The sequence below is a fragment of the Condylura cristata genome, unplaced genomic scaffold (genome assembly GCF_000260355.1).
Source record: "Condylura cristata isolate star-nosed mole 26May11 unplaced genomic scaffold, ConCri1.0 scaffold00017, whole genome shotgun sequence".
NCBI lineage: Eukaryota > Metazoa > Chordata > Mammalia > Eulipotyphla > Talpidae > Condylura > Condylura cristata.
This window is the reverse complement of record NW_004567118.1, coordinates 22,480,412-22,501,376: the sequence shown is the minus strand read 5'-3', so window position 1 is coordinate 22,501,376 and position 20,965 is coordinate 22,480,412. Positions and strand designations below refer to the sequence as shown.

At 35.9% G+C, this 20,965-nt stretch overlaps 1 protein-coding gene across 1 annotated transcript in view; it reads left to right on the top strand.

The window, feature by feature from the left end:
- The first annotated feature begins 346 nt into the window (after nt 1–346).
- ULK2 (unc-51 like autophagy activating kinase 2) overlaps nt 347–20,965 on the top strand; it is a 75,395-nt gene continuing 54,776 nt past the window's right edge. Inside the window, exons 1-7 of the mRNA XM_004684566.2 lie at nt 347–403; nt 1,003–1,095; nt 2,426–2,467; nt 12,008–12,040; nt 12,325–12,361; nt 16,427–16,600; nt 17,426–17,499. Of these exons, the coding sequence (XP_004684623.2) occupies nt 347–403; nt 1,003–1,095; nt 2,426–2,467; nt 12,008–12,040; nt 12,325–12,361; nt 16,427–16,600; nt 17,426–17,499 (510 nt within the window). The remainder of the gene's footprint in view (nt 404–1,002; nt 1,096–2,425; nt 2,468–12,007; nt 12,041–12,324; nt 12,362–16,426; nt 16,601–17,425; nt 17,500–20,965) is intronic.

Here is a 20,965-nt window from a genome sequence, read left to right as displayed (position 1 = left end):
CGGATGGGCAGCCGGGCCTCTGATTTCCCGTCGGTGTCTGGGAGCCGGATCGCAAAGTGCTGTGAGCGGCTCGACCCCCTCCGGCCCGGAGAAGCCTAAAAACTTGAACGTACCCTAAATTTTCCCAAAGGGCTGCAACCCCCAGCGCAGCTCCGAGCTCGGGCGTAGACCGGTGTTTGGTGTCCCACCCTCACCCCACCCTCCTTTCGCCTGGGCGGCCGGGGTTCGTCACCTTTGAGGTCGATTATTGCGGACCCAGCGGAAAATGGGCTGCTTTCCCGTTAGCCCGAGGCTTTCTCAAACTCTGGGGTGTCACGTTTCCCAGCTTTGCTTTTCCGACACCCGGATGAGCCGCGTCCCCATCTTCCCTTTCTTGGAAGACCGGCTCGGAGAGGAAAAGATGGTTGGACGCTCCCATTTTTTAATCCAAATAAACAAGAAAGCGTGTTCAGCTCCCCCACCCCCTTTTTCTAAAGTTTTTTTTTTTTCTTCTTTTTTTCTGTTTTTCACACGGGGTTTCAGAATCTAAAGAATTTGGAAAGGAACCTCTGGAGTGGAAATGAAGGGTTTGGCAGTTTGGATTGTTGTCAAGAAGCATGTTAAAAGTCGGCTGGCCTTACTTATCAGATGAAGTATTCTAATGTATTAAAATAACTTACAACTCGAAAATAAAGTAATTAAAACAAGATTTAATTCTGCCAGCCTGTTAAGTTAGTTTTCAGTTAACCATTCTCCCTTTCGGTTTATTTTCCACATTTCTTGTAACAAGTAGTGGTAAATTGTTCTTTTTCACTTACTGCTAGTTACTGTGTGGTTTTCATATTTTTAGTGACTGTGTGATGATTTGTTAATTGTGATTTATGAAATACCGTTCTTTTGGGGATGCATATTCTTTTCCATATGGATTTACTAAAAGGCCTTGGTGCTTACAGATTTTTTTTCCCCCCTGTGGACTATTTCTGTGGACTAGTTTACAGGAATAACATTCTTTTTCCTTTCCAGAAAACTGACTGGGAGGTAGCTATTAAAAGTATTAATAAAAAGAACTTGTCAAAATCACAAATACTGCTTGGGAAGGAGATTAAAATCTTAAAGGTATGTTTTTTTCCTGTGGTATTTCATATAAGGCTAAACCTAGACTAAAGCTTATGTGATGATTCTTTGCAAAAAAAAAAAAAAAATTCTCAAAAGTTTGAGAATTTTCACCTGTTGCTCTCAATTTTGCATGCTCAGTGTTTTGAAACATTGAGTACTCGGAAGTTGTTTTTAAGAATAGATGTTTCTGGATGTTGGCCATGTTTGGGAGGATTCTATGAAAACTGATTTCAGGATCTCATAATTCCTTCTTTTCCTTAGTCACTGAGTCAGGTCTCTCATATATTATTTGCCACTTGTTGACCCCTTTTACATTACAGTTGGGGGATCTGGGAATCTTTTTCTTGTTAATTTGAAGAATTTGTTTTCTTCAGAAGGAAAGATCACTAGCAGCATTATTCAAGTGAGATGCTTTGAGGAATAAAAAGGGTAATGGTCAAATAAGGGTGGAAAGTCCTATTTCCTATTTACTAAATACTTCTTAGAGAGTCACAGAGTCCTTTGGTCATTAAAAACTGATGTTAGGAAGTGAAGAAAAGGGTTTGGGTGTATTTAACCCCTTGTTTCCCAAACTGATGGGGTTATGAAATCCTCTTGTAAAACTAACTTTAATAAATATTTGGTGGAGAGCTCTTAAGTATAATAAATTTTTTAAAGGTTATTTTATTTATTTATGCATACAAAAACTGGAGTGTAGGCCAGAGGTGCAGGTGGTGAGAGGAATCACCAGAGACAGAGTGGGGAGCAGAACAGGCAGATTGACTGAAATACACTGCTGAGGGGAGCACTGGGTGAGACAGGGGACGTCTTCTGTGCCATGTGGGTCAGCTCCCTGGCTGGAGATCAAACTCATGCTGCAGTTGGCTGCAAATAGCTTGGTAGCACTGAGACTTAATGCTGCATCACCAAAGAGACCCACAAGTATAATTTTTTGAGTTAAGAATTATACTTCATTTTCTCTCAGTGAAATAATATATTTTCTAAAAGCCTTTGAAATACCATGCTTCTTTTGCTATTAGAGATTACATTAAATTTAGAAGGCTAGCAGAAAAATCTGTTAACATATTTATGACATTTATTTTGTAAATGAAAGTACTCATCCTGCTAAGATTCTAAAATGATGGTATTGAAATTTAGACCCCAAGTAAAGTTTGATTTGGCACATACCATATTCCATAATAGACTGTGGATTAGTAATAGTACTATATTACTGTCTAGTAATAGTAATATACTAGAAATCATGTGTTTGTATGTACTCAAATTTTTATTTGTATGCTGAAATAAATATTATAATAAGTACAAATTTTTTAATTCTTAATTTCCTTAACAGGAACTTCAGCATGAAAATATTGTTGCACTCTATGACGTTCAGGTACTTTATTTTGTATTTTTAAAAAATGTATGTCTGTTACATTTATTGTAGAGTTATTAGTCACTAAATTAAAAACTAGGGAACTATGCATATTGACCATTCATATGTATATCTAAACCTAACCCCACTCAGAACAGACCTGGTACAAGATTTATAGTATTTCCTTTTTTTGTTTTCCTTAATCTGAAGTTGAATTTCTATAAAGCTAATGGATATACATTCTGTCGCTTTCCTATGTATATAAAGTATATATGTATGTGCATACAGCTAAAACTTTTTAAAAATTTATTTATGCATACAGAACTGGGGAACAGGCCAGGGGACTTGAGAGGAATTACCAGAGTCAGAGTGGGGAGCAAAACAGGCAGATTAATGAAGTACACTGCTGAGGGGAGGAGCAGGTGAGACAGGGGGTCTGCTTCTTCAGGTGGATCATCTCCCTGGCAGGGTTCAAACTCACACCAAAGTGGTTGTGGTCAGCTTCGCCCCTGCTGTGCCACCAGGGAGGGCCCTAAAATCTTTTTTTAAAAAAACCTTTTCTAGGCCCTCCCTGGTGGTGCAGCGGGTTAAAACACAGCACTGAGAAGCTAAAGCCACTTCCTCATGAGTTTGATTCCCGCCTGCCCCGGAGGTGACCACATGGTGTGGCAGACCTCTCCTGACCCGCCCGCTGCTCCTCTCAGCAGTGTACTTCATCGATCTGCCTGTTCTGTTCCCCACTCTGTCTCTGGTGAAGCCTCTCACCGCCCCTGAGCCTCTGGCCTGTACCCCAGTTCTGTATGAATAAATAAATAAATCTTAAAAAAAAACAAACAAAAAAAACCTTTTCTATATGTACTTGCATTGCTCAAACTCATTCATTTCATAAGGTTTTGAGTACGGCTACTATGTGCCAAGCATTGCTAAGTGCTAGGGATAACGCATGAATAAAACAAATTCCGTGCAGGTAATACATACTTTCTGAACATATCTTTGATTATGTCTTTTAAATTCAGTTTCTAGAATTGGAATTTTCAGGTTAAATAGCATGTTCAGTTTTAGTGTTTTTGATTGTAGAGTGTGATATGTTCTCCCCCAAAATTACAATTTAAACTCCACTCACAAAATATGCTAGTCCTATGAGTTGTCTTTTATTATCTGTTTAAATAGGGTCATTCATACCTTCATTTGAGACATTAAAAGAAGCATGAAAGGGGGAAAATTCTACAGTTAAAATTAAACTTATTTCACAGTCCCTATTCGAAATGTCAGTTGTCTCAGAACTGTTTGTGTAGTTTATCTTAGTCTCTAGATAGAGGGCACCAAGTGCTATAAGTCAGTGCCTGGTACAAAATTTATTAAATGATATTAACTCTTAACTTCTCATTTTTTGAGAGGTACAGGAAACCCTGTCAATTGCAGAATAGGTTTGCTTTCAAGAGTAGGTTTGGCTACCAAATGAAAAATAATTAAAAAAAAAAAGATTTATTTATGCATACGTAAAGAGCTGGAATGTAGGCCAGAGATGTGTGTGGGGGTGGGGGGGAAGGATTCACCAGAAACAACAGTGGGGAGCAGAACTGGCAGATCAGCTGAAATATACTGCTGAAGGGAGCAGTGGGTAAAACTGGAGAGGTCTGCTGCATCATGCGGATCACCTCCCAGGCTGGGGATGGAACTCTTGCTGCAATGGCTGTGGATAGCTTCATAGTGTTATATATTAACCCTTTATGCCACCAGGAAGGACCCTGCAAAATACTTTTACATATGAGCTTTGGTTGTAGAATCAGATACACTAAAGGGAATGTGTATTCATTATCAAACAGATTTCAAGGTGACTGCATTAAGATGTTAATTATTGTCTACATTGTGTACTGAAACTAATTTATACAAATAAACTCAAGAAATTTCAATCAACTGAATCTAGTCTGAGTAGTTGGCTATCAAGTAAATAGAATTGTGATCTAATATTTTAGATTTGCTTCCTTGATTCTGTTTATCAAAGGGCATGATGTGGAGGTTGGCATAGTAAATCTATAAACTTTAGCACCAGTTTTACTGGTTGTCAGTTTTGAACATCCATCTACAGTCTATGTTCACCTTTAAAAGAACTTTTGACATAAAAATCAGGTTTCAGTTTAGGTGACACTTAGAAATACATTTTCTCTAATCACAAAAGTAATATATGCCTGTAGTTAAAATAATAAATAAAACATTGTCAAAAAGAATTAGAGAAGATATGAAATGGCAAGTCCCAGTTAGATCCACTGTTTGTTACATTTCTTTTAGTTTCCTAAATACATACATGAGTATAGTCATACATGAGCATAGTCTTTTTATACTATATAAAAAAGAGTATACTTTATACTCTTTGAACTTTTCAATGTGGAGGACTCAGTATTTTTAGATAAAAGGAAATTGTTTTCATAAACTTAATATTCCTTGGATACCTTTTCATGTCAGTATAACAATATTGCAGAGAAAGCGGTATATATAAATACTTGATTATTTGTCTGAGAGTTGCTATAGAATAGATTCCTTGACATGGCGTTGCTTAGTCAAAGGTATTGCCATGCTGTTTTCCTAAAGATTGTACAGATCTATTTTGTTCATTAATGATCTGTTTTTTTTTTCTGCCTCCGGCCAATCTCATGGGCAAGAAAGACTTTGGTTTATTTTTAATATTTTAAATTATTATTGCTTTGACAATCTTCATTCTGAATTTTTGCCTGTTTTGAATATAACTGAAGAGGATAATACCTTCTGCGGATCCATTAAAAAGAGCTTGGATTTAGGCAATTTGAAAAATTATGGGCAAGTCAGACTTGGATTATATGGATACTTAGTTATGAATAGATACATTTTTTATTAATTTTTTAAAAAAGATCTATTTGTGCATACAGAACTGGGGTATAGACCAGATGTGCAGGGGTGGTGAGAGGATTCACCAGAGACAGAGTGGGGAGCAGAACAGGCAGATCGATGAAGTACACAACTGAGGGGAGCAGTGGGAGAGACAGGAGAGGTCTGCTGCACCATGTGGATCACCTCCGGGCGGGAGATCGAACTCACACTGAAGCTGCTGGGCTGGCTTGCAGTGCTGCGTCCTAACCCACTGTGTCACCAGTGAGGGCCTTGAATATATAAATTTAATTGAGATCATTGTTGAGTTCCAATGTGTTTTTGCTAGAACCACTAAGCAATCATTCTATGTGAAGTTAACCTCAGATTTCTATTAGATCCCCTCAGATTTCAGTCACAAGTCCAAATTGTCACCTATGCATCTGACTAACTGGCTATATAGCAAGGTACCACTAACCCCCTTGTATTGATCAGTTTGCTAGAGCAGCTGATAGAACTGAGAGAAGCATTTTACTTACTAAATTATTTGTATATTATAAAAATATATAACTTTGGAGCAGCCAGGTAGACATGCTACATAGGGCAAAGTGGGTGGGTTATACAGAACTTCTGTGCCTTTTATACCCAGATCTCCATGTGTTCAGCAGCCTGGAAATTCTTCAAATAACTCCCCCGCCCCCATCCTTTTGTGTTTTGTGGAGGCCCTGTTATACAGGTAACTTGATTAAATCATTGACCATCTATGCTTGGCCTCAGTTTCCAGCCCTCTCTCCTCCCTAGAGGTGTGTAGCGGGGTGGAACTGAAAAATCCAACCTCATTCTTAGGTTAGCTAAGGGCTCCCACATGTTGTCTCATTGGACATAACCAATGACACCTTGATCTTTCTCACCACTGGGAAATTATAAGGGTTTTAGGAACTCGACAAAGATCAGTTGTTAGGAGTCACAACATATTTGAAACTTTTAATGTAATTAGTGTTATTGAGGTAGAAATTAAGGAAAATCTTTTTCTATAAATGTGTTTATGTGTATGTCAGATCAGTAAGTAAAGTAGAATTTGCTCTTATAATTTTATTTTGTGCCTTAGCTTTTTAGAACATGATCTAAGAGGAAGAATCTTGAATGACAATAGTTTATTGTTCTTCAAAGTACTGTTTTATATTGTTAAAAATAAAAATTAAATTTAAAGATGTTAAATAAAATTGATTTATTTAATAATTCATAAATTGAGTAGCATCCTATCTAACAAGGAGAAAGGAATTCCAAGGAGTTGTGCAGAACGAAAGGTTTAAATAGGCAGAAAAAGAGATAAGGGCAGAGAAGATGGTTTCAGGCAAGGCCACTTTCCTTTGGTGGATGGTAGGGATCTGTCAGGCAGATTACCTCTTTAGTGTTACCCAGGAAATTTTAGTTCACTGGTTAAAGGTTACATTTCTGGGAGATGTTGAAATATTAGTTTTTGGTTTGCTGGATTGGGACTTAGCACAAGTGACTATTTCAGGATTGCTATCTTTTTAAAAATACCAAACACAGTTTAGGATATCAGTCACACTGCTTATTTTTTCTTGTCAACACCACCCCCTCAATAAAGTGAAGATGATAATCCAGTCCCATTTACACATAGGATGCTATGGGTCTATTTGACTTTCAGATAACCTCTGCAGGAATAAAACTGAAGATTACAGGAATGGGGTTTCTTTCCTCTTCTGTGAAATGACCTATCAGTTTTACCTCTGGGGTATAGATGGATAGTTCAAACCTAGGAGGTCACCTCAGGGTGGGGTAAGAATTGGGAAATATATAGAGAAATGTGAGAGATGGGTATTAAGAGCCAGGGAATGTTTCTTTGAATATTTTATTAAATTTTTTAAATTGAGGTATAATTTATATAACATTAATTTCAGATGTAAAACATAATGATTCTATTACTGTTAAAATTACAAAAGATGTGCTCTTAGTGGAAAAGCAATTTAAGTGTTATAGCAGTATGTAAAATAAAAAGAGATAACCTCTCCTGATATTTCTTTTTTAGAAGAAATCTTTGTCTTCCAAGGCTTTTAAATTCTGTTTTCCTTTTTATTTTTTTTACTGTGGTTATATGGCTTTACAACAGTACATTTTGGTTCATACTTCTTCAGATATGTTACCACACCACAACTACCACTAAAGCCTTCTCCCTTTGTTCTCATTTACAGTCTCCCTCCCTATCTGGTAGTTCAGCTCTGCAGTCATATTTCTAGGGTTTATTTTGGTTTAGTTTTATCAGTTCCTTTGTTTTGTTTTGTTTTTCTGTATTCCACAAATAAGTGAAATCATTCAGTATTTATTTTTCTTCTTTTGACTTATTTATGATAAATCTTTCCAATTATATCCATGTTGTTGCAAGTGGAAATTCATGTCTTTTTAAATAGTTGTAAAGTATTCCATCATGTATATATTTATCCACTGTTTTATACCACATATTTATCTGCTATTTAATGAACATATTCATGTATGCATGCATTCAAACCTTTTTGAAAACAAATGCACTTTTTTGTTTTGATTGGACCTGTATTGTACATCTTTCTAACTCAGGACCTCCTCATTACTTTTATTTTATATTACTCTCACTCTAGTGCCTCCTTTTAATAGGCAGTAAGAATGACTTGTTACTATGGTTTCTCTTCTCTCACCATTCCTACCTATTGAAATAGCTCTCTTCAGGGATAATGTCAAAAAGAAATTTCTACATTACAAGGTATGCAGTAGTCAATACTGCTGGTGTTTTGGTCTACTCTTCCAGCAGGAAGTGTTTGACTGGTCCATGGGCTCTACATCCTTGCCTATACTAGGCAGTTTTAGCTATCCAAGAATATGGATTAAGTTAGCTTACCATGATTTTAATTACCATTTCCTGATGACTGATAGGAACATTTTTTGTAAGTTTATTAGTCATTTAATTATCTTTTAAACATCTCTATGTCAGTCTCTTACCTGTTTTTTCCTTGGGTTGTCTTTTTGTCATGAATTTCTTGGGAGTTCTTTATATAATATGCATATGAGTTCTTTGCCAGATATGTGTTACAAATGATTTATCCCACACTGTAACTTTCCTATTTACTATTTTAATGGCTTATTTAGATGAACAGAGATCTTTAATTTCATTGTATTCCAGTTTATTGTTTTTTTTATATTTAGTGTTTTTGTGTCATTAACGAAAACTTAACTTTGCCAGGGTCTTTAAGATAATGTAGCTTTCCTGTTCCCCAACCCCTCACTAGGCTTTATTGTTCTGTCTTTCACATTTAGATGTGTATTTACCTAGAAATGATTTTTGTATGTGATTTGAGGGGTAAAGTTCAGGATTCATTTACTTTTATAAAGGGTAGTGAATTGATCTTTTATTATGTATTCAGCTCTTCCTTTCACTTTTGTAGTGTAGTGTTTAATTTACTTTGTCATTAATTAGTGAATACTTTTGTGTGGGTTTCTTTTCTGTCCCCTTAGTCTTTACTTCACTATCTTATTCATTATAGTTCTATATTGTCTTGATACCTTGTAATATAAACCTTTTCTTTTATATTATATTTAGTTACTCTTGGACTTCTGCATTTCCACATCCAACATTTGGTGGTGGTTCTTTCAGTTTATTTCATGAAGGAGTTCCTCTAGTCAAGTTAAATACAGAACCCAAATGTTGGTTACCTTATAAAAACTTGTATCAAGGGACAGAATGGAAATTCTACTCATTGCAATAAACCCTCACCTAAGCTTCACTGAGTTAAAACAGTTAAAATCCATAAGCCTTCAGCTTATGGTCATCCTTAGCCAACCCATTTTCTACAAGGAATGGCATATATTCTTGCATTAGTCACTGTGTAGTTGAATTACTTCTCCCTATTCTGATGCTCAATGGCTAAAAACTTTCACTAATTTTCTTATTATGAGTGATCTCTTGGACAGTAGTAAGGGTCTTTCCTGCTGTTTTTTTGAATTCTTTCTCTCTTTTATTTTTCTGAAAGATTTATGTATTTATGCATACAGAATTGGTGTACAGGTCAGAGGTGCAGGGCCAGTGAGCGGATTTACCAGAGACAGAGTGGGGAGTAGAACAGGCAGATCAATGAAGTATACTGCTGAGGGGGAGCAGTGAGCGAGACAGGAGAGGTATGATGTGCCATGTGTGTCACCTCTCTGGCCAGGGATCGAGCTTGAACTGAAGTGGCTGCAGCTGGTTTTGTAGTGCTGTGCACCACCAGAGAGGGCCCTTTTTCAATTCTTTTATGGAAAAAAATTTCTCAGTGCCAGCAGGAAGCAGGTCATCATGATTACATCAGCAAAAGGATTGAGAGTGGAGGTTTTGAATATCAGACAGGTGATTTTTTTTTCTCACTGGAAATGGTTTGTGGGAGAAGGCAGGTGGAGGTAGAGATGCTCCACATGAATATAATTATCATGCAGAAATTTATGGAAAATTTCTTTGTGTGAAGGTTTTACATTATAATTCAATTTCTTTAATAGAAATGGATCTTTTAACATTTTGCATTTTTATTTGAGTTTATTAAGTTGCATTTTCCTCAAGTTTTTCAATTTGTTCATTTAATTTCCACATACTAGAATAGATTTGTTCGTAACAATAATACTTCCCCTCGCTTTTTTTTTTTTTTTTTTTTTAGTGATTGGTTTTTTACCTGAACAAAGGAGTCTTGAGGAGGAAATGATACAGTGAAATTCATTGTTTAATTTTGTTGATGGAAGTGCCTGGGAGGAGATGCCAATTGGGATTTCTTGATATTAGGGCAAGAGTTAAATGCACTCAGTTTTGGAAAGCTCTCGGTGGTCTGGCTCACAGGTATATTGGCCACATTTCTTGGCCTTTCAGATGCTACATACATCTCTTCAAATTCTTCCCTGATGACCAGTACCATTTGAGTTTTAATTTGTCTATAGATGCTTTTGTTAAAAATGTACACTTTTAAATAAGTATGTCATTTAAAAGTTGTTCAGTATTTTATAAAGGGAACCTGAAAGGGGATGTTAAAGCGAATGATCTGTGGAGATTTTCACTGCATTAAAGGTAGACAAGAGAACGTTTGCATGAGACCTCAAGATTGTTAAATATTTATCTTAATAATTATTGACAGAAACCACTTAGAGAAAGCTAATTAGTTATATGTACCCCTAAAATATTGAATATGAAAATGAGAATTTAAGCTTTTAATATTGTGTGAACTTTAGTTCATGACTGCTTAATCTCCCCCCTTTTTTCTCTTCAGTCATCAGTAGTTAGGATATAGTGCTACTATATGATCAAACAATGTTGATTTGAAATCATATTTTTGTATTTCACACTTGAAAAGGAACTTTGTTAAAACTTATGATATCTGAGAATATAAGGATAGGTGTTGGTCTTCTGAATCTCCGGATACCTCTTAGGGGAAAGGAGTCAATCAAAGAATTGGGCACAGCATGTTTTAATGTTTTAAATCATCGTAAGCCCCTGAGTTTCTTGCAGGACATAATTTAATTCAGGTTTTCACTTGTGGCATCTAGACCCTTATTGAAATGGTTGAAATCACTTTGTGGCAGCCTTTTGTATTGCTCCGTGTTGTACAGAAATAGTGCTAGTTGCTGAGAGATAACCAGTTTTTATTTCTAACCTGTGTGAACTGATACTTTGATGAAATCCAATAAAAATGAATTACTTTATATTGAAATTTAAAAAGACCTGTAAACAGATGTCAAAACTTTTTATTATTAAGTTCAATAGACATCAGAATATTTTGTTGTTACTTTGAGCTTTTTACCATTCTTACTCTTTATTTATGTAATTATTTTTTCTGAACTAGAACCAAATAACTCACCGATCGACACTAGTCCTTGAATACTCTGGAATATTGTTCTAGACCTGCTCCCTTTCTCCCCTATCCTCCTTTTGTTTTCCCATGAAATACTCTGGAATATTGTTCTAGACCTGCTCCCTTTCTCCCCTATCCTCCTTTTGTTTTCCCATGAAATACCTTATTGTTGAATTCAGCCTGTTGGGGCAACCACATAGAAGCTATATCTGGAATCACATTTGAACACTGGCTCATACTGAGTTGCTAAAAAGCTCAATTTAAAATTTAATTAATTTGTTATTGAAGAAACAAGCAGTCAGTCTTTGAATAACTTACCTGAACAACCTACCTGAAGGGCTTTGATTTAAGACTTAGTAAGATTGTCACGATTCCTCAAAATCATTTGATTTCCAAGATGAGATGAAATGGCTTCCCTTTGCCAACAATCTTAAACATAAAAACCAGATAAACAGAAAAACTAAGCCTCTGGGGCAATACATTCCAGAAATCAGACTACACATTCAGCATTAGTAGGGTGGATTATGAAGTCATAAACTTCTCAAAGTGGAAGTGCTTCTCAGAGAACCAGAAATGCCTTTTTTTTGTGCAAGAGGTAATTTTGCCATAACTTTAGCCAAAAGATAGATGTCTCCATAAATAGGATTGAAGCTCTTGATGACTTTATTAATGTCATCAAAACTTGATTAGGCTTTCAAGCTGGAATGCTTAAATCATTGTGTTGGGGACTTTAAATTTCTTTAATGGATTTTGTGATTTTATTGCTTAATAGTGAACAAGTGTACTTTCATAGACATTTTAAGATTTTCCACCTATTTTTTTTTCTCTAAATGATACTTAATATTTAATGTTTACTTTTCAGGAATTACCCAACTCTGTCTTTCTGGTAATGGAGGTAGGTATTATATAAACTTATGTTTTACTTCAAATTCTTTTTAATTAATATGTACTTCAAAATTGATTATAGATTGTTATTTGAAATTTTGAGTTAATAAAGCTGATTCAGTGATACAAATTCTACTTTAAGAAATAAAAGATTTAAAAAATTTTATTTAATCTTATTTTTTAGACTGGATTTACATTACATACACAAATGATCTTTTAAATTAAAATTAATTGTTCATAAATTGCATTAATTTTGAATCAATTTCCTTATTTACTTTTTCTTTTATATTTTAGTATTGTAATGGTGGAGACCTGGCAGATTATTTGCAAGGTAATATTTTTGTGTGTCATTGTGCAGTGAAAGTAGTATGGTAGTCTGTTTAGTTCTGAGAGTTATCTCTAAAGTATACTTTCCTGTTTCTCTGCCTATATAGAAACATTCAATTAATTTCGTGTATTTGTTTAATTGTTGCCACTTTGGCGACCAACTGTGGTGGTTTTGTTCCCAACACTTTTGTATAAGCACTTATTTTTATGTGTGACTCTCACTGACAATGTTTTTAGACAAAATCAAAGGGAACTTCTCCTCTTCAAAAGATTGTATTGTGTTACCATCAGTGAACTTATAGACATTTTCATTTCTTTCAACAAAACCAGAAAATGGAAGAGTATATCTGAGAATGTTTATTAATGTTAATGTTTCTTGTATATTAAAAACAAATGTTCTAAAGGATTAAAGATAACACTGAAATTATTTTGTGACAGGTAAGATTTTAGTACTTAGAGGTAACTGAATTTTTGTATTCTAAGTATATACATGTAGGATATAAAGAATTCAGATCAAATTAGGTCTTTTCAAAGTAATGTTTTAAATAATGTTTGATAAGGCTAACATCTACTTGTGCACCACTTGAAAGATATGAGGGAAATATGCAGAGAGATAATAGCTTAACTTATAAATAGATCATGGTAATTGATGGCAAAAATATTAAGACATCAATAGATATACTCACAAAAGGTATGTACAATTTACAGAAGAGAAGCAGCATATTAAAAATGTTCTGTTTCACCTAACAATCAAGGAACAAAATTAAAAATGAAAAATCAAAAGTCCTTACTATGTAAAAATACATTGCTGATATTCAAGAGCTGTATGGAGAATAATATAAAGAACACTGATATTACCCTGTCCCCCCATTTAAAAAAATTATAAATACAATTGAAGTTCTTGTAATTATTAATTGAAGTTCCCTTATGAAGTCCCATTCCTGTTCTTCCCCCTCAGAGTCGTCGACTATTACCTGAATTTGTATTTTTCCCAAGTGCAACTCTTTAAATAACGAAGTATATTTGACATTAACATTGTATTAGTTTCAGATGTAGAACATGAGATTGTATATATTGTGAAATGATCACCACAATAAATCTAGTTTAACATCCAACCCAATTGAGATTTTTAAAAGAAACATCAACTTGGTAAAAAAAAAAAAAAAATTCAGAGCGCCATTTACGAATTAATAGAATGCAGTGAGATAGATAATAATAGAAAGGAGTTGAAACTAGGAAACAACCCTGCTTCTGCCTTTTTTCAGTCTCTAAATCTTGACTTTCTTGTCATTCTTACTGACTCAATAAAAGCACCTGTCAGCTTGGGTCAGATTGAGTAGCACCTTATCAGGTTAGAGCCCTCATTAGAGTATCAGCTTTCTTAATTAACTGAAATCATGTGAACTGATATAGGTACGCTTTCTGGTGTAGCAGATTTAGGTTAGCTTTGACAGCAGTTTTGTTTTTGATGTTGAACTCTATTTGATATCCCAGAGCAATAGAGTTAGGAGATCAAAGTGTGGAGCTTATGAGCTCAAACACTGGCATCAGGCAAACAGTTTAAGTTCCACTGTTTAGATCACCTAATTGCAATATGATTTTTTTGTCTAGGATTTGTTTACCTCTTCGCAGTCTTTTCCTTCAGAGACTCTTGTGGTATGACATGTAAAATAAATCTGATGCTCAAGGAGTTTACTAGAGCTGTACCATTCATATGGTTGCCATTAACCCTATGGGACTCTTGAACTCTTAAAATGTGATTAGTCTGAATTGAAATGTGCTAATGTAGAATATCCAAAGGATTTTGAACAGTTCATAGGACGGAAAGAATGATTATAGCTTATTAACTTTTTATTTATTGATTACAAGTTGGAAAAAAATGTGGTAGTCCTATAATTAATTTCATCTGTTTCTACTTTTTTTTAAAAAAAAAAGATTTATTTATTTATGGGGTACAGGCCTGAAGTGTGGGGGCGGTGAGAGGCTTCACCAGAGACAGAGTGGGGAGCAGAACAGTCAGAACACTGCTGATGGGAGCAGCAGGCAGGTCAGGAGAGGTCTGCCATGCCTGTGGATCACCTCCGAGGCGGGGCTTGAACTCATGCTGAAGTTGCTATAGCTTCTTAGTTCTGTGCTTTAACCTACTATGCCACCAGGGAGGGCCCTGTTTCTGCTTTTTAAAATATGCTTCCTATAAAATTTAAAGCCCACATAGTTCTAAAGATTTATGCATACAAGAGCAGGGGTGTATGCCAGAGTTGCAGGGGTTGGGGGGTCGTTAGAGGATTCACCAGAAACAGTGGGGAGCAGAACAGTTTGATCTACTGAAATACACTGCTGAGGGCAGCAGCAGGCAAGACAGGAGAGGTCAGCTGTGCCATGGGAGGCCCTTATAGTCCACATGTTAATGTTACTATCCAGTATTTATTTTTCCCCTTGTCTTATTCCACTTAACATTATCCTTTAGGCTCCATCCATGTTGCCATAAGAGGCATGAATTTTATCTTTTTGATTGCTGAGTAGTATTCTACTGTATATCTTTTTGATCCAGTCTGTCCTGGGGCACTTTGGTTGTTTCCATTGTTGAGCTATATAATAGTGCTGTAGTAAACATAGGAATGAATGAATTTTTGGATTAGCGTTAGTATTTTGAATTTTTTAGATAAAGCCTAGGAGTGGAATTATTGAGTCAAATGGCATATCCACATGTAATATTTCGAGACACCTTTATACTGCTCTCCATAAGTGCTGGTTTGTATTCTCACCAGCAGTATAGGAGGGTTCCCTTTTCTCCACATCGTAGCCAGTACTTCTTGTTTCTTACATGTGTGGGATTGTATTTCATTGTGATCTTGATTTGTATTACTCGAATAATAACACTTGTGACTTTCAGATTCTCTATAATAAAAAAGTTTGCATTTGTGTATTTGCTACATTTGTGTATTTACTACATTTAAGTACTTAAAGATTTATTTATTTATGCATACAGAACTGGGGTATAGGCCAGAGGTGCGGGGGCAGTGAGAGGATTCACCAGAGACAGAGTGGGGAGCAGAACAGGCGGATCTATGAAGTACACTGCTGAAGGGAGCAGTGAGTGGGTCAGGAGATGTCTGCTGTGCCATGTGGATCACCTCTGGGGTGGGCATTGAACTCATGCTGAAGTGGCTTTAGCTTTTTAGTTCTGTGCTTTAACCTGCTGCGTCACTAGGGAGGGTCACATTTAAGTACTTTTTAGTGCCAGTACTTTTTAAGTCTTTATTATTAAATGCATTATTTTATTTGATCATCAATACAACAAAACCACATGATTAGTCTGATTTAAGCTTTGTGTAGATAAGGAGATAGGCGCAGAGGAATCAAGTCTTCCAGGGTCACATAGTGAGTGGGGTAACTGGGATATGATTAAAAGTCTGACTCCAAACTATTTACCATTATATGCTTCAGCATATGTACAGACATACTGTTATATTTACTGAAAATGACTACTCTCAGTTGTTCATACTATTTCTTTATAGTAGAAGACACAAGATATTCCTACTCAAAGATTTCTTTTGATTATGAAAGATACTGTGATGGGGTAGGGGTATTGGGATAATAGAAGAGGTTAAAGAAATCTGTGGCAACACAGATCCTTGATAGGTACAGGTGACAGTAATATCCAGAGATTTCACATGCTTTTAATTTGCACTCATGTAACAGTTGGAATTATGTAAGAACCTCCTGTATTCCAGATATTTGACTAATATGAAGAGGAACTTATTTTTTACCTTTTTAAGGAGACTTAACTTACTGTATCAGAGCAGTGTGGGTATTTTCTACAATAAAAATGAGAGGAAAAATAACTGGAAAAACCAATTTCAAATTGGTTTCTTTACAATAGGTTGATTAAAATTTTAAACTAATATCTCTTAGGTTTAAATCATTCAAGTAAAAAAAGTGAAGAGTTATGAATCTTTGTTTCTAGGCCCTCCCATCTTCTCTTTAACAAACTCGTTCTGTTGATGACATATGCAGATGGTATTTGATTTTGTGTGCTTAAATATTTATGTGCCTCCTTTTCTAATAGCTAAAGGAACCCTCAGTGAAGATACCATCAGAGTGTTTCTGCATCAGATTGCAGCTGCCATGCGAATTCTGCACAGCAAAGGAATAATCCACAGGGATCTCAAACCACAGAACATCTTGCTCTCTTACGCCAATCGCAGAAAGTCAAGTGTCAGTGGTATTCGCATCAAAATAGGTATATGTGGCCATATATTGTTTCATACCAAGGACATTTTTGAGACTATTTTAAAATAATTTTAATTCATCTTTGTTGGTTTGATGAATCTTATTGGTGTATTTTGAGTTCAGTGATGTACCTTAAGATATGACTCCTTTATATTATTCACAGAATGTGCTAAATCTTAGACAGGACTTAAGTGCCTATTTTAGGAAATCTAAACATGAATCCCAGCATTATATCCTGCTTCTTGTCAAAGGGAAGCTTAAGTATTAAGTTGTTGGCAGCAAATCAATAACCCTGATTCTTTACAGTTTGAGATTTGAACATAAGGCATCTAAGATACTGTTTAGTTTAGCTTTCTAATTTGACAATTTTCTTTTTTTTAGCACTCTTGTATCAACATTATTTGAAGCATTTTGCAATGCTAAATTTTTCCTTAGCAGTTGTTAGGAAAAACTTCTATCGATACTTTTAAGAAATTTCTGATAGTTCACATCTGGTATCTAGAAAGGGAAAAAGGCACTTCAAATTTTTGCCTGGTATTTAGTGAGAGTTGAATTAATTAATCAATTATAATTAGCATTTTCTCTGGCAAAGCTTGGTGCTCGTTGGTTACAAAACTGGCAGAACAGTGAATTGGATAGTTGCTGATTACTACTAGTTCTTAGCTTGTTGAAATTGAGGTCTACTGTCTTCTTTGGTGGACATGTTATTCAAAATGCTGTTAGATTTTCACTGTACTTTTGTGCCCTCTTGTGTCTTGAAGAATCATATATATGGTCAATGTTAAGTATGTGCAAAGGTATCAATTATTTTTCTCTTTTTTATTATGTGAAATAGCGGATTTTGGTTTTGCTCGTTACCTACAGAGTAATATGATGGCTGCAACACTGTGTGGGTCCCCAATGTACATGGTGAGTTTGTTTGTGTGGGTCCTTGTGTGTTTAATGCATGTGCCATAAGCATTGAAATTGAGGTATAATGGCTGTTTCCAAATAGGTGTGATTTTATATATATAGTCTGAATTGCTCTTTATATTATTAGTGTTGATTATATTACCAGTAATACTGTAATATGGACACCTTTTGCTTTAACATATGAACTGTAAAAAGTAAGTAATTTTGCCCATTGATTTTTATTTTTATTTATTTATTTTTTAAGATTTATTTATTTGTGCATACCGAACTGGGGTACAGGCCAGAGGCTCAGGGGCGGTGAGAGGCTTCACCAGAGACAGAGTGGGGAACAGAACAGGCAGATCGATGAAGTACACTGCTGAGGGGAGCAGCAGGCGGGTCAGGAGAGGTCTGCCGTGCCATGTGGTCACCTCCGGGGCAGGCGGGAATCGAACTCATAGATGCAGAAGTGGCTTTAGATTCTCAGTGCTGTGCTTTAACCCACTGCACCACCAAGGAGGCCTGATTTTTATTGTTTAAAATGATCAGTTATGATAGAAATCTGTACATTGATATGTAATATTAGAAGTACTTAAACTTTATGGGGGTACTTTTTGAGCTATAGGATATGTTCAGTTTTTGCATGTTGTCTCTTGTACAAGTTTTTCAGTTAGCATCAACTGTGAAAACTGAAAAAATTTAGCTTTCTGTCTTTTCATATAATACTAATGTTAGGAGTTACAATATTCCTGAACAAATGTGAAGCATTAAGCATGGTCTTTTCCAGCTCACTAAGCATGATCTTTTCCAGCTCCATCCAAGTTGCTGCAAAAGACATGTGTTTCTCTTTTTTGGTTGCTGAGTAATATTCCATTGTATATATGTACCACATCTTTTTTATCCAGTCATCTACTTTTGGGCATTTGGGCTGCTTCCATGTTTTTCCAATTGTAAATAAAGCAGCAATAAATATGGGGGTGCAGGTATCTTTTTGAATCAGTGTTTTTGTGTCTTTTGGGTAGATACCTAGGAGTGGGATTGCTGGGTCATAGGGAAGCTCCATGTTTAGCAGTTTGAGGAACCTCCAAACAGTTTTCCATAGTGGTTGTACTAATTTGCATTTCCACCAGCATTGCAGGAGAGTTCCTTTTTCTCCACATCCTTGCCAACATTTGTTGTTGCTAGTTGTTTGAAGATGTGCCATTCTCACTGGGGTGAGGTGGTATCTCATTGTGGTTAAGGTTTCCTTTTAAATAACCTTTGATTCAAGGGAGCTAGTAACCAGTGTTCAAAAAAAAATGTTTTGTGTTAGATTTACCTTCAATGATTGTTGTACTGCTTATATGATGAATTTCATAATTAAGTGTAATTTAAAGATTTTTTTGTGCTTCTTGAGTATAAAATTAGTTCAGTTTTAAACTAATAATAGCCTTGAGGAATATAGAGTTGGGTTAATAATTAAAGGAAGTTCACTCAATAGGAAACTTAATAGGAACAATAAATAACAATGTTATGCTTGGCAAAGAAATTTCACGAAGTATATTTGACATTTCTCTTCAATGTTTGTCTTGATTGGTACTACTTTTAAAAAGAAATATCTAATGAGAATTGGAAAAATATCTGTGACAAAGCAGGAAAATTAGTTTTACTTTGAGAAACTTTATTCAGCATTATGATCAGACTGTTAACATTTTTCATCAACGGCATGGAGAAAGAAAAAAAATCTTACATTAAAGCTCTTTGTTGGAATGCTTTCTACTTTCCACAGAACAGAAACTTAAATAACCTGTTATACAGTTAGTCACAAATACAGCCCTCAAATACAACCCCCACACATCTATATGTGTGTTACCTAATAAATGTTTTCTTTGTGGTCTCAAATACCTGCCATCACAGTGCTTGGCTGGATTCTCAAATCTGTTGCATCCTGATGCTTCCTTATAACTTGTGTGGCTGCTGTGCTTTGTTTCTTAGTAGAATTAAAACTTCCTGCCACTGCCATAGCTACTGCTGCTGCTGGAACCATTGTAGCTGCCATGGTTTTGTGTTTTGGCAAAGTATTGGCCTCTATCACCATAGGGGCCAGAGCTACTCCAAAATTTCCTCCTTTCATGGGTCTAAAATTTGAAGATAGATTATTGTAATTGTCAAAATCATGTGTCTTCCATCAATTCCAAAATTCTTCCATCATTGCCCAGTTCATTTTAGTTATCTTTATTGCCACCATATCCACCACAGCTGTTACCAAAGCCAACATAGATCACTGATTTCCTCCATGATCAGAATTGTTATTACCTACCAAAACCACCTCCATGGCCACCATCAAAGTTTCCATAGTTATCTTTTTGACTGGCTGAAGCACTTACTCTTTTAGATAGGGCTGTTCTTACTTCACAGCCATTCATAATAAGATGTTTCTGAATTAATAGCCTTGTCTGTGGAGTTATTATGGTCATCCAAGTTTACAAAAGCAAGACCACTGCCTCTGTCAGTCATGATTTCAGTCACTTTAATTTTCCCAGTGCTCAGAATTTTTAGATAATATTCTTCAATATATCACTTTAATGCCACCAACAAAATCTTTTCAAAGTTAAGTGGGTATCAGGTCTGGGAGAATCTTCCCTTGAGGTAAACTCTCTTTGAATCTACAACTCTTCCATCTACCTTTTGTCACCTTGCATTCATGGGTGCACCTAATCCTTCAGGTTACATCTGTAACAAACCCAAAGCCTCTGGAGCACTTAATGTTTGCATCTCCCATGTCACACAAGCTGTGAGCAGTCCCCATTGTGCACTGAGAATCCCTGCTGACTCTCATTGGCTGTTTTAAAGCACACACTGCCCCTGAACAGCTTTCGTAGCTACTTGGGTACCTTCAGAGACTGATTTAGATATTATGGTGATGTGAGGGAAGACTTTAGTGATGCTCAGGGTGTCCATGGGTAGAAAGGTGAAATGTCTTTGCTTTTTTTAAGATTTATTTATGCATACAGAACTGGGGTACAGGCCAGAGGTCAGGGGCATTGAGAGGATTCACCAAAGTGGGGAGCAGAACAGGCTGACTGTCCAAGTACAGCAGGTCGGTGAGGAGAGGTCTGCTGTGCCATGTGGGTCACCTCTGGTGCAGGGATTGAATTCATGCTGAAGTGGCTTTAGCTTCTTAATGTTGTGCTTTAATCCGCTGTGCCACCAGGGAGGACCTGCCTTTGCTTTTAAGATGATCGATTTTTATTCTTGTGTTTTGCACCACTCATAATTTTTGTTCTATCTTAAAAGTTTCCAATGACAGAAAAAAAGGGAATAATATAACAAATACTTGTGTACCTACCATTGGTATTTAATAAAGTTAACATTTTGTCTTGATCTTATTTTTGGAAAGTTGGTATTTCAGAGAAAGTCCATGTCCCTTTTCTGCCTCTCCTTCTCACTTCCCACTTAACTCACCCCAGAAATAACCTCTCATAATTGATGTGATTTTTTTTTT